The sequence below is a fragment of the Solea solea genome, chromosome 3, assembly GCF_958295425.1.
Source record: "Solea solea chromosome 3, fSolSol10.1, whole genome shotgun sequence".
Classification (NCBI taxonomy): Eukaryota; Metazoa; Chordata; class Actinopteri; order Pleuronectiformes; family Soleidae; genus Solea; species Solea solea.
Window position 1 is genome coordinate 9,335,253 of NC_081136.1, and position 26,838 is coordinate 9,362,090.

The 26,838-nt window shown below is 42.4% G+C and overlaps 1 protein-coding gene across 5 annotated transcripts in view; it reads left to right on the top strand.

Annotated features, from left to right (window-relative positions):
* Positions 1-26,838, top strand: part of nlgn2a (neuroligin 2a) — a 168,882-nt gene that overhangs the window by 59,003 nt on the left and 83,041 nt on the right. For all 5 annotated transcript variants that reach the window (XM_058624877.1, XM_058624880.1, XM_058624878.1 and 2 more), the window contains one exon: positions 5,546-6,378. In XM_058624877.1, coding sequence (XP_058480860.1) covers positions 5,871-6,378 — 508 coding nt within the window. In that variant the 5' untranslated portion in view covers positions 5,546-5,870. The remainder of the gene's footprint in view (positions 1-5,545; positions 6,379-26,838) is intronic.

Consider the following 26,838-nt stretch of genomic DNA (forward strand, 5'->3'; position numbering starts at 1 on the left):
AGCAGCTACGGTATATGACAATAGTTTCAATGTAAAAGACATTTGTTCGTATTTGAAAGCGACACACCACAGTTTGAATGTACTTAGTGTAGTTTGAACATAAATATTTCACTCACAGAGACTTTAAATCGCAGTACCAGAGCTGAGCACTGCTGTGTAAAACTTTGATATTAATTCGTGCCATATTTGTCTTTCAAACCAAAGGCACAGAAAAGCTCTCAAAGTCACCAGCGTTCTAAGGCATTGATCAAAAAGAGAACTATCAAACATACAGTCTTACAGTAGTGATTCCTTTTCTGATGTAGACATGAGTCAACGACTGTACAACAAGTGATCCGCCGGAATTAGACAAGTGCTTCTCTTCTCCGAGATGAGGCGGCACAGTTACAATCGCCCTCGCTGATCTCACTTCATCCAGCACAAACACAGACACGGCCCTCACATGGAAGATTAGCAGCAGCTTAACTGCAGGAAACCTCTGTCACAGCACATCAAAGTGTCCCCCCCCCAACTCCCCTCAGAGCAAATTAAACATAATGAAGTCGACTTGCTGTTGAGAAACATGAAGTCATCGGCGCCTTTATGTCATTCTTTCCATAACATGAGCAGCGAGAAAGCTGCTGAGGCTCCTCGTGGCTATGCATCAAAGTCTGCCGTTAGTTTTGAAGTGGAGCTCTGGAAAATGAGGGTAACTTATCATTCGTGCAATTAGGTTTCGGGTTCGATCAACTGCAATTGATGAGGGGGAACAGTAGCCACACATAATCTGAGAAGAAGGCATGATAGCAACACCTACAGAGAATAATGCGATGTAATTAAAAGAGTCTATTACTGGAAAATGTTGCATGCACCTCTCGATCAGTGCTACTGTAAGGAAACGTTCAGCTTTTACCTGCTTTACTCTCTTGTACTGTCATCAATCGGTGAAACGCCTCTCGTTTGTGTTGGCGACCCCGTTTGTCACGGCACCGCCCCTAGAGGGGAGTGTCTTTTTTTTTTTCCACAGCTGCACACAGCTGGACAAATGAATCCAAGCCCGCGTAATTCACCACCGAGTTACCAAAGGCATCGCTTATCGATTAATGGGTTGAACGGGGTCATTCATGCTCTGTTCCGGATAGAAATACTTTTGATAATGAATGATGAAAGTGATTCTTTTTAGGTCATAGCTTAGCATGAAGACTGGAAACAGGGAAGCACAAATTCCCCTTCTGGAATTCTTAAACCTCCCTGACTCACTTTGCACAGTTCACTCTAAACAATAATCAGATTTAGCAACATAAAAAGAAACTGGTAATCTGCTAATCATTCAGTCCCTTACATGCGATATAGTGGAGTATTTCTTACAGATAAGACTGTTAAACCACTGTTGGACGCACAGCGTTTGGACATTTAAAAACCTATATTTTGGACTCTCTGTTGTGTTTTCCTGAGCTCTGGACTTTCGGTTGCACTGCGCCTCGGGAAGTTTGTTGGTTTTTGATTTACTTTCTTGTATATTTCCCTTGTGGATTGTTTCTTGTTTTACTCGCTGTATTATTATTTTGTACATTTCTCCGCGTGTGTGTGTGTGTGTGTGTGTGTGTGTCTTCCCCTTTTCTTTACATCATGATTTCACTTGTGTCTCATGAGTTTCACCTGTCTTGTCGGATTTCTCCCCCTTGCATACTCGTGTATATAGTCTTCACTTTCTCAGTTCTTATTATCAGTTCAATATTATTATTATTATTGTTTTGGTTTTTTTTACCTTGACATGGCTTCTGTAAATAAAGTGATCGAGAAATAAAAAAAGATGTTCAGTTAGTGGCCGAACAAGGTCAAGAAGTGGAACTCTCACACTGGTCTGTTTTAACCAAACTCCTCTTGGTATTTGCCGTCCTCTGAGAGGAAATATGATGCGGCTTGTTTACCCACTCCCGTATTGTACGCCGCAATGTAAACATGCATTATCTTTCCGTGACGTTCAGCCGCGGCATGTTTCCCCTCACTGCTAAGAGAGTTCTTTTTGTGTCTGATGTCGCAGTGTTTAACCAGCTCCTGACAGATCAGTCATTCCGCTCTCCTCTGCACCTCGGTGTCAAATATTTAGCCGCCCATTCCTGCTATATGCTCAGCATTTACTGTTGGATTTCTACCGTTTCTCCGTCTCTTTGCAGCAGATTTACTCAGAGACTGTACTCGGCAAAGGTTAACGCTGCGGTTTAACACTGGTTTAACCTGGCCGTTGAAAATTAATAATAATAATAATAACAGCTTTTGGAATTAGTTAACAAACAGGATTCAGTTAGGTCAACAAATCCCTGCTTATACTTAGATGAATAGATGGTAGACACTGACAGAGTGGGTAGAAAAGGGCAAAAGGTTGGTGGTTTTAGCCTCCGGTCATGAAGCGTGACAGCAAACATTTCACTGGTCACTGCAGTAGATAAAAAAAACACGTCTCCTAAAAGCCCTGGTATTTACTGGCTTTGAATAACGTTGAGTTATAGGAATCATTTTACTGTTGTGCACCTTTTTCTACTCACCCTGGATGGTGCAAAGTCATAGCCCTGAAGCTACGGTGTGCATGGAGTAAACAGGCTGGGCGAAAATCTGGAAAAATCCTTTTTTTCTTCTGAATTGCATTGCCCTTGAGAGGTTTATCCAGGGTGTACATTCAGATGAGGAATACCCATCGAGAGAAGGGCGGGAGATGAAGGGCAGGTGCCTTAGAACGACCTGTGTGGTCCTCTCACCCCTGGGGTTGAGAGGAAACCTTCTTCTGATGACACAACTCACAGTGTCATAGTATATCATGGTATATATAAGTGATGCGATGCTGTAGTGTGTCCCGACTGCATTTCAAGTACCACACGCACTCTGATGAATGCCTCTGATGTGACTCTCATCCGTCCCCCCATCGTTTCACCTCCTCTACTTCATCAATCACCTGAGCTCTCCCACTGCTCGCTGCAAAGCTGGACCAATTAGGTCTTCTAATTGTGCCAATTAGCAATTTAACACTCAGATGCACCCCCCAAAATCCTGGAGGTCCCTCCACACACACATACGGGCAGCCTGTGGCCAAGTGGAAAGGGAACTTGGCTTGTAACCGGAGGGTCGCCGGTGCAAGTCCCCACCTGGCCAAAAAGGGCTGGGGTACCCAACCCCCATTGCTCCCCCAGCGCTACTCAGTGTGGCAGCCACTGCTCCTAATTCTAGGATGGGTCAAATGCAGAGAAACAATTTCCCTAAGGGGATTAATAATAAATAAATAAATCTTAAAACAAAAATAAATACAAGGACAAGTGGAGGCCTGTTGACTAGGCCCCTGTTAATTCTAGGGACACCAAGACTCTGGTGATAGTCTATTTTAAGAAAAACTGCTATAGTAATACTAAAAATAAACAGTAAAGCAAAAACAAACCTCAAATGTATTTGTTCTCAAACCAAATATATTTAATTTACTGTCATCGTAGGGGCCAAAATTTGTATTTAGCCCATTTTTTTTTTTTTTTTTTATTTTTTAAATAAAAGAAAAACAACTACTTTATGTTATTTATGGGAGTGGCATAATTTTACTGGGAATTCCAAGTGATATGGTAGGTGGGTGTGGTTTTCATCTCTTCTGTACTTTTGCGGGCGGATCAAAACTGACACATCACATCACATCACATCCTGTTCTTTGTTTTTTCGAGGGCCCTCACAACTGAGGAGCAAGAAACGCGAGAAAAAAAAAAAAAATCACATTTGAGAAGCTAAAATCAAACAACGCTCCGTCTGTCGATTGATTGTTGTAGCCTAGTTCCTAGGACTCTCTGAAGCGATTTTATTATTTTAACGACTTACATCTCCCGTCTCTTTTTCTCCCACTCTTTCTTCACATTGACCTCACAATCTCCTAGATTTGTCCATTTCAGAGGATGAGGGTTAAATGTTTGATGCTGTGGTGCGAGTGAGTGAGGGAGTGTGTCTGTGTCTGTGTCTGTGTCTGTGTGGGTGGAGGGTCTCACCCCTGTGTGCAGTCAAAGCAGGCCGGCCTCGAGACTCTCCGTGGTTTAATTAGAGCACACATCGTGCTGCTGCTGCCCACTTCCCTTCGAGAGCACGCACACCCAGACACACACACACACACACACACACACACACACACACACACACACACACGTACACACACGTGCGCGCGGGTGCGTGGGCAGGACAACAAAGTCCATCCCGAGCGGAACACAGGCAGGCAACAATATATTAAGGCTTAACACACTGTGCTGAGAGGAGACAATGAGCTATTACAGACGCCAGTACAGACATGCTCGCAATTACCCCTCCGAAGGAAGACAAATCTGTTTTCATCACGCACTTTCCCCTCCGAGCTGGACTACATCGTCCCCTCAGAAGAAGAAACTTTCCGTTTGAGTGTCATCAGCCTATAGACTCTGTGCCTCTGCCGTAATTATCCGCCGCTTGCCTCGGGACACTCGACGCCCCATACTTTTGAATTCAAATTGCTTTATTGGCAGCGGTTTAGCGGCAGGAAAGGCAACAAAAGCTACAGAGGTGCTTCAATAGATGTGGCCAATGCAGTAATACGGCTAATGATGACTGGAAATAGGACAATTATGGCACGGTGATAAAAAAAGAAAAAGAAAAAGAGAGAGCGTGAAAGAGAGGATGAAGTAATGGTGAAATAGTGTTTTTTTTGTCTGTGCATGTGAAGTCATCATTTCCATTACATAACACTACCCCACCAGTGTGACGATGCTATAATCTCCTCCATGCCTCGTGCATTTCTGGTTCAGGGCCTGTTACATGAGGATTTGCACATTGGCGCAGTAGATTACATGAATGAGTGTTTCTGTGTGTTGCCACTCATTCATGTGCGGGTCAGTTTAAGGCTCGCGGTGCACATGTGTGTCTGTGTGTGTACTGTACGTTACCAGAAAGTATCCCACACTGCAATAAGCTGCTTACGGACGACCAGTATTGACCCTTCACTTTACTGGGCAGTGAAAGGCTCACCCTAATCTCTATAGGCTCTTCATCCACGCTCCCTCTCTCTCTCTCTCTCTCTCAATGTTTCATCTCCACAAATAAATAACCGAAATATTGAGGCATCAGTGTGGATGTTGGGGGGTGAGCCGGGAGCGAGAATATAGTTTGCCAGGAGGTATTTTATGCATGTCCTCACACAGGTCACGTCAGGCTAAAGTGAATATGATTTCTCATACATTATAAAAATAACAGAGCGATGTGGAGCTGTGGAAATGTGAGTTCCTTGCCTTGAGAGGGTGTTGATCTGTGTGATCATTGCGCACCACGTGAAATGTTCCAAAACTTGAGCTTATTGCCTCGATGTCAGCAAAACTGTCTTCAGATTGCGTTTTTTGTCATTCCATCTGCTTTCACCTGGCAACAGTTGAAGGGAAAGTTGCGCTGACGGTGTTTCAAAGAATGTATTTCTGTCTTGGTTGAGCTATAATAACTCTTTCTCTCCCCCTCTCCCCTCGTTGTCTACTCCTTTCTCCCTTCCTTCCTTCCTTCCTTCCTTCCTTTCTGTCTCCTCCTGCAGGACTCAGTTGACTGTTCAGAACATCAGTCTAATGATCAGGATGATAGAAGACCAATAGGGATGGAACGCAACAGAGCCATGGCTGGGGAAGCATTTCGAATCGCCATTGCTCAGAATCAGCACTGACGTGACGCGCAGACCAAGGTTCAACCAGCAACTGTTCTGTTCCTCATCTCACCTCCACTCAGTGCTTGTGGTTAACGCTCCTGTCTGCTAATCCCTCTCTTATGCTTTATCTTCCGATTTGTCGGTTCGTAATCCCGCCGTCTTTCACAGAAAACACAGAGCGACTCCACAGCAGACGAGAAGCAGGAGGCCTGACAGTATGAATACAGTCATGTGCTCCCTTCCGCTTCCTTTAAGCAGACAGAGTCGGCGGGGTTTGTCGCCCAGGACGCGCCCCCTCTTTCTTTTGACGGACTGGTGCCTGATGGGCGCGCTCAGCCTCACTCTGCTGCTCAGCCTGGCCTCCAGCCAGAAGACGGACCCGTCGAAACACCCCATAGTCACCACCAACTACGGCAAGCTCCGAGGTATCAAGAAAGACTTGAACAATGAGATCCTAGGCCCCGTGGAGCAGTACCTGGGTGTTCCCTACGCCACGGCACCCATCGGCGACCGCCGCTTTCAGCCGCCCGAGGCCCCGGGATCCTGGCAGGAGATCCGCAACGCCACGCAGTTCGCCCCCGTGTGCCCGCAGAACATCCACGGAGTGCTGCCAGAGATAATGCTGCCCGTGTGGTTCACGGACAACCTGGACGTGGCAGCGGGCTACATCCACAACCAGAGCGAGGACTGCCTCTACCTCAATGTCTACGTGCCCACAGAGGACGGTGAGTGGACTGTTTTACAGTGAGGGACGGTGGCGGGTGGGACTTGAGGGTATTTGTGGAATAAAAGTAAGGTTTTGTTTCTTGGCTACTCATTATGCCACACCCCCTGAGTTACAAAATCTGCTAGATTACAGATTCTGCCTTTAATTAGAAGCGATTTACGGTCTTTTTAACCGTTTTGCGGCAGACTTGTTTTTCAAAGGTCACCAGGTCTTATGCGCTAAAAGCAAAAAGATAACAGCATCCTCACGGTCACTTACCTATGCTTACGACGGGAACATCCCCCCCAGAAATACAGCAGATTTTGAGCTGTTTTGCACATTTTAAAAGAATCAGAAGCAGACTAATGTGCTGTTTAGCTCACTTTTACTCTTGGACGAGCAAGACAGAGCTTAGTTTTGGGCGACTTCTGCTCATTGAGCGGTGAATCAGGTTCACTCTTGGTCTAATTGTCTGAGAAACTCCAGACAATATTTTCCTCCTTTTCAAGGTTATTGCACGACTTTCAACAGACCGCACAGACAATTCTCCTCGATAGTGAAAAGAAAAAAAAAAAGAGGTTTGTGTGTGCATGTTCCCACGCGAGGGTCGGGCATTTTTTTCAGTGACCAACACTCTTCCCTGTTTTCCCCATCATGGTGTTATACTGTAAAACAAGAGAACAAAGGTCAGGACTGGGGCAGTTTCCTGGTGCTTCATGGGTTATGGTTTAGGTGACATTTGACTTTTTGTGGGGTGTTTTTTTATCTTCATTCTGTGGATGTTTTTGTCTGCCCGAGCATCAGCGCTGTCCGCTGCGTGAGCAATGAAAGCCAAAGATTCCCATTTTGTCGACGAGTGTGATGTAGGGCTAATTAAATAAACAACAGCATCATTTTCTTCAACATTAATATAAGAAAAGTTCAAAAGCCCTTGAGACGCAACGCATCAGTGCTGTTAAATGTGTTGCCTCAGTGAAATGTCTCCCTGTTTAACATGTGTTTGTTTTTTTTCTGTGCATCGAACGTCTTAACACATCCATTAACTTGTTCCCTTAACTTTCACTCAGGAGCAAAAAATGTATCTTTAATTATCTTTTTTTCTTTTTTTTTATCATCTTTTTGGCCCAGTTGGAGTGTTTTATGAGCACTCGCCCTCCTGTCCTTCTCTCTCTCTCTACCGTCGGTTATTGTATTTGTTTTTGTACATCTCAGATATAAGCTGCACTAACCCAGCTTCTTTTTCACAGAGTGTTTTTCTTAAAAACTCAAGACAAAGATCACATCGTTAACCTGAGGAAAAATCTGTACCAAATGTGTCTGTGTTTTTGCATTGATCTGTATTCCTCTCTACTTACATGTGGCGTAGTGCAGTGATGACGCGCTGACTTCCTCTTAGATCGTTCTTTTCCAGCGCTTGGATTATTTACGTGGATTTTTATTTAGCTTTTTGCAGCCTAACACTCTTCCTTGCACCTCGACATTGTGACACCGCAGCCTCAGCCCTCGCCGGCCCACATCATTATCACTTATCTTACCTCGGGGCACATATAGAACACGGCAGATCACATTTTGAGTCCTTTCACACTGTCACACAGTCTGTTTCTGTTTTTTTTCCCCCTCTCCTGGTGAACATGATGCTCTGGAAATGTCACACTTTAAAAATACGGTGACCTTCACTTATCGTCATAACCCAGCATTGACAGAGTGATACACGGTCATTACCTCACTGTTTATTGACTTAAAAGGAAAAAAAAAAAAGGTTTAAGCAACATTTGCTAATATTAATGACTACTTTAAATGCCTCGATTTATGAAAACATTCCTCATTGTATATCATCAGTATGGGCGTATTTATGACATTGTTCGCCTCATCTTTGTCTTTGCTCCTCCATCATCTCCTGCCTCTCCTCTTGCATTGATTATTTTGTCTTCTTTTCTGTGAGGAGAGGAGAAGAGTGGAATAAAGACGAAGGCGAACCAGAAAGTAATGTTTGGGCCAAGAGAAGTAGAATAGAGGCCACCATGAGGGAGAGAAAATATTAAAGTAAATATGCCAGTTTACTGTACCTCTGGTTACTTTTCAAAAAGCAAAAATCCATGTAGGATTTTATACCTTGATATATATATATATATATATATATATATATATATATATATATATATATATATATTATTTTTTTTATTTTTTTATTAATCTTCTATAAACGTAGGATATTGTATTTTTTGATGTGTGAGGCAATGATGAAAGGAAAGAGTCTTTCTATCAAGTACTTTTAAAGCCTTTCTTTTGGTTTTGAAGTAGTTATGAGCTTAACTCACTGTCACGCACTGCAAAGTTCCAACTGTGGTGCTGAACTCTGAAATGCAAACGAATGTCTGTGAGTTTATCCTTTTTCACACGACTCTCTCTCTCTCTCTCGCGACATTGTCACACAAGAAATGGTTTTGTTTTGAGTCCAGACGGATGGTTAGAGTATGACAGACAACACAGCGATAAACTCATGGAAAGTCCAGGGTTTTTTCATTCATTTGTCCCCGCCCACTCCTGCACTTCTGCTGTATACACAGAGCCCGGTGTCAGACGCAGCGTTCAGTTAATGTTATATTGTTTCTGCTCACAAAGACCAAACAGACGCTAAATCATATCATCACCAGCAACAACAACCACTATGAGTTACACAATGCAGCTTTACATAATGGTCACACGGCCACTGAATCAAAAACATTTTTTTTTCTCATTTTCTCCTTTCAAGCAGCTCAGTTCCCTTCTTTTCTTGTCATGTTGAAAAACATGAAAGCTGCAGCTCTCTGTATCTCCCTGAGGCCTTTCATTTGTGTCCCTTTAGTGGGACACCCTTAACACCAAATCCTGAAAATCCTCCTGTAATAAGTGGATTAATCCCCCAGAATTACTTCTTAATGCCGCCATCATAGCAAATGGAGGAACGTGAGGCACTCAGACATGAATGTGTGTTTGTTCGTAGATAAACAAATGCACCAACATTGGCTGTTTACTCATAGCTCCCTAATTAATACTTAAGTGCTTGGTAAGTTTAAGGCGAGGCCATGTGTTGTCATTTTCCATTAACTGTGGCACACATGAATAAACATGTTTGTGTGTTGGTAATAAATTAGAAACAGACCAAGAAATACTTGTAATCATCTTTCAGTAATAACTTGGAATCACACTCGTTCATGTCTCATTAAGAGCCGCTTAATTCAACATGCAGATGAGGATTTTTCATTGTTTTTAGATTCCCCTCACACTGTGCGCGACATACTTGAGCCTAAATAGACACAACGTTGACACTTTAATTATAATGGGATGGAAGAGGTCATATGGTGGACTGGAACTCTCTAATCGGGTGATCGGGAAACTCTGATCGAGGAGACTGACGTTCGTTCCCCGTTTCCAAAGTCAGTTATGTTCGTTTTACTCACTAAATATTACAATTACTTTATTATTTACATGATTCAAATTGCAACCGTGATGACAGAGGTCGTTGAACAGTCCGTGGTGCTTCAGGTTAGAGGAAAAACTTTTTTCATTTTTGTTTGTTTGTTTATTTACAAAGCGTGCAAATCGCCAACTTCCTGTCGAGTTGAGACCGTGGTCCCTATTTACTTTTGTGTGTTCGTCTTGGGCCAAAACAAGTTCCCACCAAGTTTTGTGACATTTGGTGCAACTTCATCTCGGCTTGCACCATCCACGTTTCGCCTTAGGGGGGCGCATGAGATTTTTATGCATGTTAACTCACTCAAAAGTGACCGCAATGACACGGAATAATAACAATAATCTGAAGGATAACAATAGATTCCTAGCTTTCGTGCTCTGGCCTGTGTTAGTAAAAAAAAAAAAAGAATATTGGAGGATATTTGAGTGCCACAGTGATGTGAAACCATAAACACAGCTTGCAGTCCTTGTCCATTGTGTTTGCATTTAATACCAGGCGTTAGGACCCGGGGACTTTGCCCTCCAGCAGTTTGCTCCCTTACCAAACACTGGAAGGGAGGGGGGCTCCGCTGGTTCCCGCGGAGATGGCATCCCATAAATCGTAGCGAGAGATTTTCATGTGGCTCCTGCAGAGTCATGATGGATCAATGGACGAGGGGAAGGGAGGAGAGGACTGGTCTGCACTGCTGCCGCCGCCGCTGCTGCTGCTGCTGCTGCTGCTGCCGCTGCTGCTGCCGCTGCTGCTGCCGCCTCAGGCACTAAGACAAACCACATGCTTCTCTCAGCAGTCAGCAGCTGTTAAACAGAGCACAAGACGTCACGGTGAATGAGTTGGAATAGCCGCCCCCCAACAGGAACTATCTCTATTAATGTGTACTCACACAAAGATTTTTATTTATTTTTTTTAATTCTCATTCAGCAAAAAAAACGCCTACTTTGATGGCGTCAGGTAGCAGTGTGGGATCAGGAGCTCCAGCTCACTGTAAAGTGACTGATCCTCTCGGGTCATTTTCTCAAAGTCTCTTTTTTTTAACGATCGGCTTTTGAAAAGTGCGACACCCTCCGTCGCAAACCAAATTCCCCTGCAGAAAAGTGGCTGGCTGCTATAGTTTTGGTAATTGCTTAATCTGTTGATTATTTTCTCAATAAATGGATTCTGGGTTTTTTTAGGGTCAGAAAATGTTGGAAAAATGACTTATTGCGGCCCCGACAGAAGACATTATGATTATCTTATTTTAATGCAGTCATTCACTAAAGGAAGAGTTAGATTAAACCACTTCTCACTCATCCATGTGACACTTCTGGATTGCCCTTCACTTACTCTTTGTCCATTCACTACAGTGCTGTCACGATTATCGCCCATTCTTCTGATCAGCTTTCAGGAGACGTGGAGCGTCATTGGTGGTAGGCTGAGGTTTCACCCTGATAAGCTGCTGCAAAGTGCCTTTTAAGCAGCTAGTTCTACTCAATTAATCCTGTTCTTGCGGGGTATACATCAGTTTTGCTAGATAACCCTTTGAGATTTGAACCGCTAACCTCAGCATTGTTAGCACTGTGCTTCTTGGGCTGAGCCTCATAAATTATTCCGCCCTGGCGCTTCATCCATCTGAATGCATCAGGCTCACACACGCGCTCGCGTCGTTCACGTTCTGCAGTATTTCATTTTTTTTTTTCTGAGGGGGATTCATCAAGAAGGGTTCGATACTAACGCAATTCTGCACGCGGTGGCCGAGGGCTGCGCCGCGCCATCGCCGGAGGCCTGGGGAGGAATGAGAAATAAATAGAAGTGATAAAAACACAGCGTTACAAATTTGAAAGAAGAAAAACAAAGCTGCCGACATGCAGCACAAGTCTGAATATTTATATATATATATATATATATGTATATACAGTATTTCTTTATGATAAAGATACTGTAGATCAGCATCTTTCTGCAAGTACAAGGCAGTGCTCTTCCTCCAGAATGAACAATAGACATTACGTACAGCATGGGTGCCTGCAGCTCCCGGGGGACTCATGAAATATCCACTGTCTTTCACACACACACACACATGCACACATGCACCTTTTATCTCACACCCACACCTTCAGATGTGAGCCTGCTTGCCAGAGCTGAAGGAGACCAAACAGAGTCTCTAATAAAAAAGACAAGGACATGGAGAGAAGCAGAAAGTCAGACTTCAAGTTAGGCCCCTCTCCAGGTAGTTGTTGCTTTATGGAAGACGGAGTTCAGAACAGAGAGCAACTTCCTGCCTGAGGTCCAGCCCTTACAAACACAATCTGACATTCCGTCTTTGTTTCTGCACCTCCTCTCATGTTTCACCCCTCTCTCTCTCTCTCGCGCGCGCGCTCCTCCGGCCGGCCCCGGTCAAAGGCTTTTGTGCTTCTGTGGGAGGTCGTGAAGGTGAAGGGAAAGTCAGGCGCGTTCACTCGCGTTCAACTTTTTTCTATCGATCCATCACGGAGTGTCCAGGACATGCTGCAGCTAGAGGACACCAGCAGTATTCGGTGTCTACTCATTTAAACACGAAAAGGACAATAATAATAATATATATATATATATTTTTTTTTTTTACCAGAAGTGAATGGAGCTAAAATAGCATCATACATTTTTTTTTAGTTTAGTTTAAGTACGGTAAAGTCCACTGATGAGGCTAACCTTGTGTTTTACTGCATCAGAAAACAGAACTGATACTAAATTACTAAATAGTTTCCTTTCCTCGTTTACTTCACTAGTGCTTTAGTAGTTTCCTTTCCTAGTTTACTTCACTAGCGCTTTAATAGTTTTCTTCACTAGTTTACTTTACTAGTGCTTTAATAGTTTCCTTCACTAGTTTACTTTACTAGTGCTTTAATAGTTTCCTTTACTAGTGCTTTAATAGTTTCCTTTCCTAGTTTACTTTACTAGTGCTTTAATAGTTTACTTTACTAGTGCTTTAATAGTTTCCTTTACTAGTGCTTTAATGGTTTCCTTTCCTAGTTTACTTTACTAGTGCTTTAATAGTTTCCTTCACCACCAATCAACCTCGGATAAGTGGTAGCAAATATATGGACGGATGGCTGGAGTTTACTTTACATAGAAAAATGAAGACATGCGCATGCTTAGTTTTTCTATGGCTGACACATGATGCTGATTTAATAACTTAACTAATAACAATATATAAATAAATTCAATATAAATACATTGAATTTATGAATATACTTGCTTTACATTTCAAAATACATATCAAAGTGTAAAAAGGGGCAAAGCACCACAATCATTAATAAGAGATTCAAAAAGTAAACAAATGAAAAACATATGATATTTAGGCCCCTCCTTAAACGCTTAAGTTGCCTGTGAAGTACACATTTCTTGAACTACACTTCTAGTCTGTCTCTAATCTGACTTCTCTGTTTGATGAAACTTTATGAGAACAAAAAGCAGATCCATTATTCGTGTGATAATCGGCTAATGCCTTTTTTTATTATCGTCAAACTCTCATCAATGGGTCTGAAAAAACCATTGACTCTGAGGTAATCCTTTGGCTGACAGCCCGTTTAAAGCGCATAAATAGACATTTAAACCAAGAATATTTATTTGTTGAGTCTGAAGAGTGGGATTGAAGTGTTTGTGGTGATCAGCACGGTTGAACAATAGTGTATGACATGTGAATGACTTGGTTTAAAGGCAGAATAATCTGATTACATGCACCCTTAGGGATCCACGGAGCATCTTGGATGAGTGGCAAAATGAAATTCTTCCATTCTTAAAGGGCAAACCTGATTGTCTCTTCAGTTGTACTAATGGATATATACTTTTGGCCGTGCACGTCTTTATTTAGATCCATAAAAGAGCATTCTGACGTGAGTCGAGATGCCCAGAAGCTCTCCAGTCTTATTATGTTGGATATTTGCAGAGAATCTGGTGGCTCACGTCGCTGCTGCTGCTGCTGCTGCTGCTGCTGCTGCTGCTGCTTAACAGAGAGCTCCAGTATCCAGTGAGACATGAGCTGAGAGGAGAGCAGGGCTAAGTTGGCATAGCTGCCGTGTGTGATGGACTGTTGAAATGGAGGAATAGGTTATTAGAAATGTGTCCAGAACCACTGAGGCTAACAAGTCTTACAAGACAAATCTGTACAGACAAAGAGAAGCCGCTTACGTCGGGTCTGTGGAAGTGGGTGTGAAGAAAAAAAAACACGAAGAAGAAATGGAGCGATCGCTGTCAGGAAACAGAGCTTTGGCTTGTTGCGTAAGGTTTGTGGTGGAATGCTAATTTTAGATGTGAGAGAAGATGATCTGTGAAGTTTTCTCCAGTGAGTGGGACGTTGTCCAGTTTCTCTAATTGGTTTGAGTGTAAAAGGTTTCGAAAGCCGGAGTGTGGAGAAGGATATTGCTCAGCAGTCCAGCAGAAATCACAGTAGCTTGAGTTAAATGGTCAGAAATCACATTTATAACAGTGATAATAATGAGTTATTTGGAGATAAATCCAGTAAAGATGCTATTTTCCATTTTGCCTCAGTGGATTTCACTCATCTTCCTTTCTTTTTCTTTTTTTTTCGTCTCTGTTGACTCAATGCACAGAATGTCATTTCGGCCACTAGGGGTCTCTCAATCAAAACAATAAAAGAAGACCTCGTTTGACGAAGCAGGTGGAATCATGGGACTCGTTGTCAGCGGCAGAATGCACAGCAAAAATGACAATGAGTGGTTGTAATAATCCACGAGTGACACGTATGCTGATGTGGGATGTTTGGTATGGGCTGAGGTAACACTGAGGTAAGCAGGAGTGTAATACACACACAGTGGTAGGACAGTCAGGTGTCTGTACACTGAGAAGTCCTCCATTATCAGTTCATAAATAAAGCAGATGACATCATTAAAACTAAATGGTCCATTACCTTGAATACAAACAATGATTTTTATGGATTTCAAGAGTGTTGGCAATGTTTTGGCCGCGTTTCTCAAATACATATTACATATTATACCTTTAACAACTTAAACACACATTTCATGCATATTGTTAAAGATTTATACCAGGTTTGTCCGTTGTAAACAATGTTAGCTAAAAATACTCACCATTGAAATCCGTTCAAATCACTATTTTTATATATCAAAAACTTGGCAATTTAAGGGTTAAAACCTTAAAAAATCATTAACGTTTGATATGTATGATGAGGACCGATAATATATAATATCTGATAATAATTATTTTCACAATTTTTCATCGCCTCATCTGTTTACAAGCACATTTTGGTGCATTTTATGATAAATAAATAAATAAATAAAAAAATTAATGCATACAAACAAATGTTTCTGCTAATCTTACACATATTATGGCCGGCTGCAAAAATCAAACCAAAAATAATCCTGTTTGCATGAAAGATAAAACATTTATTGTGTTTTTTTTAGACCATAAAGTGAAGTTGCATCATGACAAAACATGATTCAAATTTAAATCTTTACTATGTATGGAAAGGACTGATGTTGGTCTTAAACAATGTTTAACATTTGGAACGCTCGCAGCATGTGTCGTCTCTCCATTGTGCCTATGATGACTGTAACTATGGGAAATATTTGCATTTTTGTCACTCAGTAGCTCGACCCACTGTAGATGCACGCAGATTCAGCAGTTTCCTAATGTGATTACACGGCCGAGGCAGAGTCCACTGCCAGATTTATGATATTGATCAGAGTTTGGAGCCGCCACTTCGCCTCTGAAAGAACAGCGTCGCTGCTGACGGACACCGAATGAGGAGGAGATGAAAACCAGGCATGAAGGGGAGTTTGAGGAGTGCAGAATTTAGATTGAAGACACAAGACTGGGGATGTGGGGCGGATGGGGTTGTCTTGGCAACCGTGCAGCACTTCCTGTATCAGGGTGTGCATCAAAGGCTGCGTGCATTTTGCCTTTCCACTAGAGTCTGAATGAAGGAATTAGCGAGGGCTCAGTTCCAGCTATTTTTAGCCTGTGAGCCAGAGAGATGGAAAGGAAGCAGGGGGGGACGGGGGAGCGGGGGGGGGGGGAGTTGAGGAGAGTTTGTGTGTGTGTGTGTGTGTGGCTGCGATTTAGCATCCAATGGGTGTGTTCATGTACATCACATGATCCTAACGATCTCGGCATTGTTTTTGTTGTTTTTTTTACACACTTTGTCGCATTAATGAAAGCCATCGTTTTGATTGTCTCTCCTCTCCTCCCCCCGTCTTCCTCTGTGTTCCTTTCATTCCGTCGGTATTATAGCTCAGCCTCATGCAGTGCCAACCCCTTCATCCGTCTTCTGCTTTCACAGTCCCACCATTTTGCTTCCGTGCCCTCTCTCCCTCTCTCTCTCTGTCCCCCTCCCCCTCCCTCTTCACTTTTTCTCCACCTCACAGCTTCGCAATCATCACCCCGTACACTTTGGATAAGCAATGGAGGCAGAAATAGTATTTAGCCGCAGACAGCCCTTTTAAATGATCTTAGCCTCAGGAGAGTGGATTGACTTTACAACAGTACTTAAACAATAAGCTCTCAGGCTTTTACTGGCCATGTTCTCTTGGCTTGGCCTCAGTAACGGCGTTCCAGCACAATCTGGAGAAACATCAGATTTAACTCAGGGACTGATGAAGTACGTTTAATTGGATTTGATGAAGTCTGATGAACCCCGTGAAATGGGAAATAAGCGACTACGGGCCACACGGTTGGTGGAGTGGTTAGCTCTCTGGCCTTTGCAGCAAGAAGATCCCGTTTGGAACAAGGGCCTTTTTGCATGTTCTCTGTGTGTGCGTGGGTTTTCTCCACGTTCTCCGCTTTCCTCCCACAGTCCAAAAACATGCAATTTGAGGATTAGGTAAATTGGATACTCTAAGTTAGTGAGAGTGGATGTTTATTTGTCTCTATGTGGTCCTCCACAACCCCCGCGACCCTAGACGATAAAGCAGCAGCAGAAGATGGATGGATAAGCTAGACTTCCACCTTCTCTTCCAGCGTCTTCTTAAAGAGTTAATGCATCAAAACATGTTTAAAAAAAAAAAAAGCACTTGGTGTTGAAATTGGTGATTTTATTTAAACTTGTATTTTGTACGACATTATGTATCACCTTTTCATTGGTGTTGTGGTTTTGTAAGTACAACAGAAGAGATGTGCTGAAGTGGCGCTTTTCCCGTCACGTCCACGCTCCGACACGGTGCCGCTTTGTTATGTAATGTAAAGCGGAATTGGGCAGTCATAAACCACCATCAGTTCTCCGTGAATTAATCCTCCCGTTTTATTGATACTGTTCACGCTCTGCATTGCTGAGTCAACAGCATGGTCAGCCGCTCTGGTTCCATGTTTCTAATGAGACCAACATCATTTGAAAATTACCAAGCAACGCTGTGAAATGGAGATAAGCCCGAGTGCAGAAAGAGGGAAGCGCGGTGTTGCAGGAATGTATTGAATTATAACACTGAAGCGAGTGAAATTGATATTAGACATTGTTATTTCCTTTTTAAATAGGGGATCATTGCCATGCCTGTATGCTAAATATAAAAATGTATGCACTACAATAAAAGAACAGCTTGTAGGGAGAGATAAATGATGATTTCTGCACAGACAGGATCCCGTCTACTTCTGTTTCCTGTGTCCATGGAGACTGGAAACTGGAAACACAGTTTTCTCAGGCCAAAGGTGTCTTTGTTTCCAAATGACCTTGAGAAGAAGAAGATATAGGACGATCAAAGAGTTTGGCAACCTGTGCAGTGTATAGAAATGACTCTTCTCTGAAGATGCATGTGATACATAAATACACACCGTCACACACTCTGTCATACACACATCTATCTTAGTGTGGACATAATGCATTCCCCCTTACCCTAACCTTAACCATCACAACAGCATGCCTAACCGTAACCCTTAACCCGTTAACACCGAGCGCATCACGGACGACACACCCAGCGGTTTCTGAAAAGCTGAGGAGTTGCACAACAAAGCCGACGTGTGGTTATTACGGTAATTTCACTCGAGCTGTTGCAGGAAGCTGGAGATTCAGCATCTTTGTCACCGGAGAGGAGCGACTTGGATAAACGCCTGTACAGAGTTTCCATTTTTGGGCCTTTTTGGGCCTTTTTTTTTTGGACATTGAGACAAAAACTCAAACAGATGTTACTCTAAACATGTGTTTATACTGTTCATATTTGAAATTTAACCAAATCTGGTGTTCATGGACAGTGTTATTCCTAAATAAAACTGTTTTGTTTTTCCTCATTGTAAATTGTTAAAACAGTATTTTAACATGCAGTAAATTATAAGTAACTGCCAGATATCAAAAGTTATTCTGGAAAAATGGGCAAAAGCACTTACTCACAGGATATTTCCTGGCCCTTGTTATAGCTAAAATAAGGAAGAAAAGTCCAGACAGACATTTTGAGGCTTAGGTGTTAAAGGGTTAAAGGTATAGTGTGTAAAATGAAGCAACATTTATTGGTGAAGTTGCACCACCTCACCTTCCCCTAGCCTTCAGTTAGCATCAAAACTCAAATGTGAGTTATGTAAAAAATGTGGTTGTCCAAAATGGACGCCTCTGTATCGAGCTGACTGGGCTCCTGATATAAATTGTATACTTTAAAATAAGTATCATTATTTGAGCTTTAATTTCTGCCAAATGAAAATCATTTTACCAAACATTTACACACTGGACCTTTAACTTAACCCTTAACACACACACACACACACATACACACACCCATCTCTTTCAGTGATGCTCAAAGAGCCATCTCTTTAGGCCTTGTGAAGCTGTGATGGCAAGTGGCAGTGAATGCAAATTGCCCTCTTGCATGTGTGTGGGGCGGGGGAAGAGGAAAGATTAAAAGAAAGGAGTGAAGGAAGAGATAGTGGGAGAGCAGGAGGTTATCCAGAGGTAAGACCTCCTCCTCCTCCTCCTCCTCTTCCTCCTCCTCCGATGGCCAAAGTGTGTAGATTCCTTAACAAAGGAGAAATTCAATGTGTCCATGCAACGCAATTCATCACTAGTTGCTGCTGGGTTTAACCTGACCCTGAGTATTAATGACTGTACATTCAGTCTAATCCATGAAGTATAACACACACACACACACACACACACACACATGCTACAAGCCTCAAAATGTCCTTCTTGACTTTCTTTGCTTATTTTAACTATAAAAGAGCCAGAACATATGCTGTGAGTAAGTGCTTTTGCACATTTTTCCAGACAACTTTCATTATCTGGCAGTTATTTACAATTCACTGCATGTTAATAGTGTATTGACAATTTGAAGTTAAAAAAAAAAAAAGTTGTACTTAAAACACTGTAGTTGCACATGAAGATGTTACACTTGAAATATAAGGATAAAACATTTAATTTAACATTTGTTTGAGTTTTTGTCTCAATGTCCAAAAACAGGCCAAAAAATGGAAACTTTGTACTGGCATTTTTCCAACTCGTTCCTCTCTGTTGACGAAGACGCTGAATCGCCGGCTTCCTGCAACAGTGCGAGTGAAATGACCGTAATAACCACATGTTGTAACTTCTTTTCCGATAGCACAAACCATGGCATGGTTACAGTTATGCAAAGTGTGTCGTCTGTGATACGCTCGTGTTAAAGGGTTCATTATTTTGAATGTAGCTAACCCTCTCAGAAATGTTCTTTTGTTAGTGTATCGTTATGATGTATCTTGTGTGTGCTGCATTGTCACATTTCAGCACCATGGACAGCGCCACCGAACACACACTGTAACTAAAACGCTTCTCCCACTCACGGCACAGAGAACCATGTTGACGTTCTTCTCCTCCGATGCCATATTTTCAGTTTGAAGCCCTCCACTTCTCATTAAGTGTGGGTCGGGCTCAACAGTTGATTGTTTTCAAACTGAAATTGCAATTTAAAGCGGCGACAGGAGTTAATTGTTCTACTCCTTTTGATTGTTTTGTATGTTCTCTGTAAATGAAAAGCAGTGCACTGCTCATTTTTTTTATCTCAGAGTTATTTTCCTCGTATTAATTGGTGGTTAATATTTTGAATCTAAAGTGTGACACAGCGAATATTGAGCTCAGGCTTTTGTTTGTGTTATTGTTAAGGCTCAGTAAGTTGGTTCCCCTGTTTTACGGTGCAGTCAATGCAGCAGCTCCAGGTCTTACATCTCGGTGACAAAATACACAAACACACTGCTGGTGTTTTCATATGACGCAGCTTGGAAGACGTAAAATGGCTTCAACGGAGAGAGGGAGAGACAGAGAGCAAGAGAGATCGCAGTTGACCTGTCCAAAAGCTTTAAAATAACATGTTCTTTTTATTACTGCTGTCAGTGCTTCCTTATTTCCCCGAGGTCTCTTTTATTTTTGCATTTAACAGGATTTAAATCCTATTTTAGAAGACCTCAGTGAGACAAATCAGCATAAATGGAAAGTCGCACATGCTATCATTACTCACTATAATCGGGCTTATTTTAAAGTGGGATATTTCTTTATTGGAATGTGCACAGCTTGCATACGTGAGGTGTGAGAGATGGGGAATCTACGGGAAGCATATGGGAGGTTAAAGATAAAGGGTCACGTTTCTGCATCTCGGCGCCCCCTCTGGACATTTGACCCAGGTTACCTAAATTACTCCCTATGCTTCATCCTTTCAATCTGTCAGCGTTTCACTCTGTCAATGGTTGCAGTGGAATACGCTCTTCTTACAAGGCTGATGTGGTCATGGAGGACGAGGTGGATTCAGATTGAAGCAGGGAGGAAAGATAGCATAGGTTCAGTCCCAAGCTTTGTGCTCCACTTCTTTGTGTCCCCGCTCCCCAGTGCACTGCTCAAAACACCTTAATGAAGACGTGCTGAAACTGCTGTTTGCTCTAACGATGCCTATTTGTAGTTTTAAATCCTTTGGTAGTATGAAGTAGCACATCTCATCACTTACAGTTGACGTCGACTCAGAAGTCTACAGCCTTCCGTATATAGTAGCAAATCATCATCGGCACCGGCTACAAAAGTCTCCCTGTAAATGGAACTATTTTAAAAGTGTCAACATAGTTGATCATAAAATAGTAGTCCAACATCATAAATCCTAAAACTGTAGAGTTTGGCCACCGCAGCTGCTAAAGGCCAAGGTGATTTCTCTGTAGGAACAGTGACAAGTACAAAATCAGCTAGAACTACAATACATTTCCTAAGCAACACGTTTTCTGAACCAAACATAAGTTACATATTTATATCTGAAGATGACAGTGTTTTAATCTTTTCTGGCTGAATTCAGGGTGATGATAACCATTACTCTGGTCCTGGAAAAGATCTGGATTTTTTCCTCAAAGCATTGGAACGTTCTCTCCTTTAAGAGGACACTGTGTCAAGCCATTAAAACGCAGCACCATGTTCTCATAAGTCTGTAACAATTCCTAAAAAAACGTTTGGTGGTGGACTGCTGCCTGGTGATCAAGCACACTATTCACAATTGTTATGTTCCCAGAAACAAATATAATCATGGAGAAAATACAGAGATTTTGTGATTGAAAATACTTTGGCGTTAGAGCGTCAACATGAGTTAAAAGCCACCCGTGGGCCACGCGAAAGGGCTGTTGCAGCAGAGATCACCAGCAAGCCTTTGTTCGGGGGCAGAAAGAGCCCAGGGTTTCAAACACACAAACACAGATGTGTTCTTTTGTGTTTCGTCATGGACAAACGGCAACAAATGGCAATACACCACGGAAATTACCTCAGAGATGAAAAAGCGCAATCAACATCAACAGAGCAGCTGAGCTCGTCTGTATTTTTGATACTTTAACACAGCGGCCTCACGACATATCTCTGCTTGTTTTCCCGACCTCATCCACTCTCCGCCGTGCATCCGACAACGGAAAGACTGTTTGCTCTTCAAAGGTTTGGCCAAAATTCCTCTCAACTTACCCCCTTATCTTTTACACCGAGAGACAAAGTGTGAGCGCCGTTCACACACATACGCACACCCAGGGTGTCATGGGAGATGAAGTGAGAGTTTCTCCGGTAATCGTATCACTTCTGGAGCCGAGGGAATCGCTCTATTGAGACTGGGAAATGACTCAACACACACACACACACACAGAGTTAGAGAGAAAGAGCAAGAGTTAAAATTCTGCTGTAGCTTCTTAGCGCTAATGGTAACATTAGCATCCCAGAAGAAAGGAGTTTGGTGCTTAATGCTGTGTTTGATGCTCATTTTTACAATGTTTACATACAGACAATGTACAAATGTACGCGAATGTGGTTTGTGTGATTGACGCGACCACCGCTCCAACGCTTGAGTCACAAATCTTTGGGCGAAGAATCGCGCTTACGTGTTGACCGGTCAGCTTTATGGCGTCAGATTTATGTCAAAAGTCGTGAGAGCAATAAAGCACGCTCACGAGCCAATAATGTTAAACAGACAGCTGCGAGTGAGAGACAACTAAACTATGCTAACAGCGGCTTAGCACTGCCCCTGTTTTACGCGCATGTGACCACAGGGCCCGTAAAACAGATTTACCTGGAAAAAACACACACTTTAATAAAATCATCTGGTTTGCTGATTTAAGAGACTCACTCTGACCTTTATTTTCATTTTTAAACTAACACAATTCAAAAGCTGGGGCTCTGTCACAAATCTGCAGTGTTCTCCCTCCTTGCAGCCACAGGGTGGCAGCAGCAACAGCATTTACAGGAAATACAGCTGCTGCACATGAACTGGTTTGGGATATTTTGAAGGCGCGACAGCTGGATATCTGTCTCCTCATTTGGTTGAAAATAAAAAGAGTTTGTCTAAGTTTTTATTTCATGAAAAACCATACAACAATGCGTGTTCATTTAGTCATACATTGGTACGACAACCGCGGGCAGTGCAATCTCTTAACACAAGTGTGGGTCTGTCCTTTCAGGTGTCCTTTCGGGTCACTGCTTAGAAATATTCTAAATGCATTAATCAAGTCATAATTAGCCACTCTGTCACAAATTAGCTTTGTGCCACTCTTGTATCATTAAGTCTCTATTACCTTCTTTCAATGTTGAATCTCAAACTTCCTATTTAATGTTGGAAAATGGCAAAATCGAGCAGACTTCCCAGGATGATGTCACATACTTGCCGGGCAGCATGAACTCTATCTCTTGCGTAGAACGTCTGCAGAGAAGAAGCCACCGTTGGAGCTAAGCGGCTAATCTGACGACTTGTATCTGACGGCCTGTATCGAGGCCAGGCTAGGATTTCCCGGAATGACGGCAACTCCAGGTGTTTCGTCCCAGCTGCGGAGCGTCTGCTCATCATGGGAAAGTATCGTTGAGAGAGAGAGAGAGAGTCCAACGAATGCATCTGATATTAGCCATGGTTGATGTGGAAAAGAAATGCCTGTTACTTCTGTCTCAACGGCCAGAATGCGCCAACTACCGGAATTCCGCGATAGACGCAGATGGCGCGGCACGAAATTTCCCATCTGTTGTGAACGCAGCGCAACATCCCTGAACTTTGGCAGGCTAAAATGTGGAAATGAAGGTGATGATTTCCTTGTTATGAATGTAGGTAAGAAAAGATGTTTTTTACGAGCTGTTTTCGACCTCTACTTGTACAATATGTATCATAAACTGGTTAATGTAGATTCTGAAAGTAGTATGTGCCAACAATTAAGCTGTTTGTAGTTTCTGTTTTTAGTGTAATTGAACTTGGTGCTTTTGATACAGAACCAATCATTGTTTAATCCACCCCATTGCCTTGGAAACATAAACCTAAACCCCCTCATATAACCCCGACCGCGTGTTTATTTACCTGATGCAGACGAGGGCGATCACCCTTGGCGACCAGACACACTCATCACTGCTGAAGTTCACCAGTAGAAATCAATGTGTGGAATTGGGGTGTTTTTCATTAAAAGTTCTGAGCAGTGTTTACACGAGGGACTCAGCATGACATATGAAGTAATGTAACTATTGAATTTCTTTTCTTTTTTTAGGCCACTCCATAAAATGTTAATGCGGTAGCTCCTCCACTCTCCAGTTGTGTTCAATATTCTTGGTTGAGAGGAGCAGGATTTATAGCTGACGGCTTGTGAGGCTCCTGCCAATCCTTTAATATTTCTCTAACAGCTGTGTAGTAATAAAATCCAGCAATTCCGATTCAGACAGGAAGTTAAACTCTAAAGCACTCATCTGTTGATGAGGTGCAGGCATGCACGCGTGAATAGTTGATCCTGAGAGAGTGTGTGTTTGTGTGTCTGGGTGCATGGGGAGAGAATGACTTTCACCTTCATGCCTCTTCGATCATCGACACTTGGTAAATGTCAGATTGTCTCTCCATTCCCAACATCTCTGTACACCTCTGTATTTCTCTTTTCGTTTCCTTGTGTCAACTGTTTGCATACATTCTTGCCACTCAAGACTTCTATGGAACAAAATCAAAAGAAATTGCAAATAAAATAAGTATTCATATTTTATGATTTATGATTGAAACTTTGTTTGCACTGCCTGATTTGTTCTTTGACTAAGGGCGGGCCTTAGGAAGCTGCCTGCTGATTGGCTACTGAGTTTTGGAGCGACAGCTCAATGGACTGGAAGTACTCACAGTCTGGAACTTATAATATACTTACAATTATTTTGTCGGATGTCAACGGGGAAAACTTGGGGAACAAGTTCCAGACGGACAGCGACTCAAAGCCTGTGACTACTTCCTGTCCAATGAGCTGTCACTCCAAAACTCAGAAGGGAGCGCAAACAAAATGCCGATCATTGCAGTGTGTATTTTCAAAATAAAATACAATACTTTTGAATGATTAAAACGATATTTTATTTGCATTTTGATGATGTTTCTCAATTCATAAAGTGTTGTTTTAAAATATTGACACCAATCTAATGCCATAGATTTCCATGTTTCTTCTCCACGTACATCCTCTCTCTTCTTTTCCATCTCTCACTCTTCCTCTCCTCTTTTTTTGTCAGACCTTATTCGTGTTAAACAGCAGCCTCTCTCACTTTCTGTTTACTTCTTCTTTTTTTTGGGGGGGGGGGTTATTCTCTTTTTTTGTCCGTCATATTGTCTTCAAAAAATCTCTCTGTCAGCCCCCCCCCCTCCTCCCAACCCCTCCCCCCCCACCAGTCCTCTCTGTCTGCTTGTTTCTGCCCCTTCAGCTCGCTCGGATCGATACATCACATGCTCTCAATGTGAGGCTTGAGAATGAGGCATCAGGAGACTGAAAAGGGAGAGAGAAAGAAATCAGCTCGAAAAAGAATGGTGGAGAAAAGGGAAGAAGAGGCAAATTGTAGTTGCAAGAAAAAAGAAAAAAAAAACAGCCCAGAAAGCAAGATAACAATAAAAATATCATTTGAGAGCTTAATTATTTCTGTCTTGGCACAAACGCATATTCAGTGAATCCCTGATACCTTTGAGGAACAAGCATACCCGCCACAATTTTTTGCTCTCCTTTGCCTTATTCTTTTTTTTTTCTTTACCTGTAACCTAGCAACAACCTCTGGAAACAGATGATGTAAGCTGCACCAAATCAGTGGCTTTCTAGGAGCAAAATAAGAAGAAGATTATAATGGGTTTTTTTTCCAAATCTTAACAATTGAGCCTTACATTAGCTAGTGTAACGAAAGCTTCTGTCCACGTGATCAATAAATCGTAGGCACCAGCATTCAAATATTTAAGAAGAAGTCAGTGTGTGCAGCACGTACATGACCATTGCGTTACTTAATATCACAGCTGTCAGTGTTATACGGTCGCTCTGAATTAGCATTAGAGTCTCAGACATCACAGCCGTTAGAAACAAGTGATTCACCTCTTTTATGAATGAGTTAGTCCTGAATAAAGCGCAGGACACGTCGTCATTAGGCTCCGTGATTGAATGCTGTTCCTTATAACACATATACATAATGTAAGGCTTGCTCATCTCCACGCTCTTGTTTACCCACGCGCTGTTGATCCCTTGTTGATGTGTTGTTATTTTTGGAACCGCGAATGCATTTCCAAATTACACTCAGAGCATTCCAGCACACGATGCCTCAAATATTACTACATTGAATACATTTGCAGAATCCACCGCGCATATTTAATTTATCCCATTTTTATGTGCATGCACTCTCCAGAGAAGGAATCAAAGCAGGCCAAAGGCAGCTCAACCAGAACACTACTTTTCAAAGCCCCAAATTAGTGCGGGAGAGAGCAGAAGTGAGTTTGCTGTTGTCTTATTAATAATTTGAATATGTAAAATGAGGTGATGGGCGGCATAATCCCAAAGCGTTATCACTTACTAATGTGTGAAGAAGCAGCCAGTGTTTTTAATGCATGCAGCTTCACCTCACATTTTTCTCTCTCTCCGGTGCCAGCACAGAATGCCGAAATGGTCGGACAGATTTGAGCCAAATTCAAACGTGTCGGTTCATACAGCCTGAGATGTGACCTGTTAGGCTGGTAAACTTTAGCGTGCCGCTCGTTTTCCAGCGGCTGGACTCAAACAGGCAGGATCATGACAGCCTCATCTGTCCTTGTCTCTAACTTTGAAATCCCCCCAAAAGCCTATTATTCACCTAATGCTGCTACAGGCAAGGTCACTGTGCAGTGAGTGAGATGGACAGGAGGGGAGGGAGGGAGGGAGGGAGGGAGGGAAATGTCCCTGTGGTCTTGTGACTCAACCTGAACACAAAGAAGGCTAGAAATATTGCTGCAGAAAAGAAACAAAAAAAAACCCAGAATGATGAATTTATGAGAATCATAGATTTTGCCATTTTCCAACATTAAATAAGAAGTTTGAAGTTCGAGACTTAATGATACAAGACAGGCAGAAGACTCATTTGTGACCCACACTTGTGTTCATTTCGTCAGACGAGAAGATGACGGGACTGCGCCAATGTACGACCAAATGAACATGCATTGTTGTTAACATGAAATAAAAACTTCGACAACATCTCTCTTTATTTTCCACAAAATGAGGACGCGGATATGCAGCTGTTGCGCCTTCAAAAGATCCCAAACAAGTTCATATGCAGCTGCTTTATTTCCAGGACGTGCTTTTGCTGCTGCCACCCTGTGGCCGCAACACGAAACTACAAGGGAGCGAGAATGCCGCAGATTTTGTGCCAGAGCCCTAGCTTTT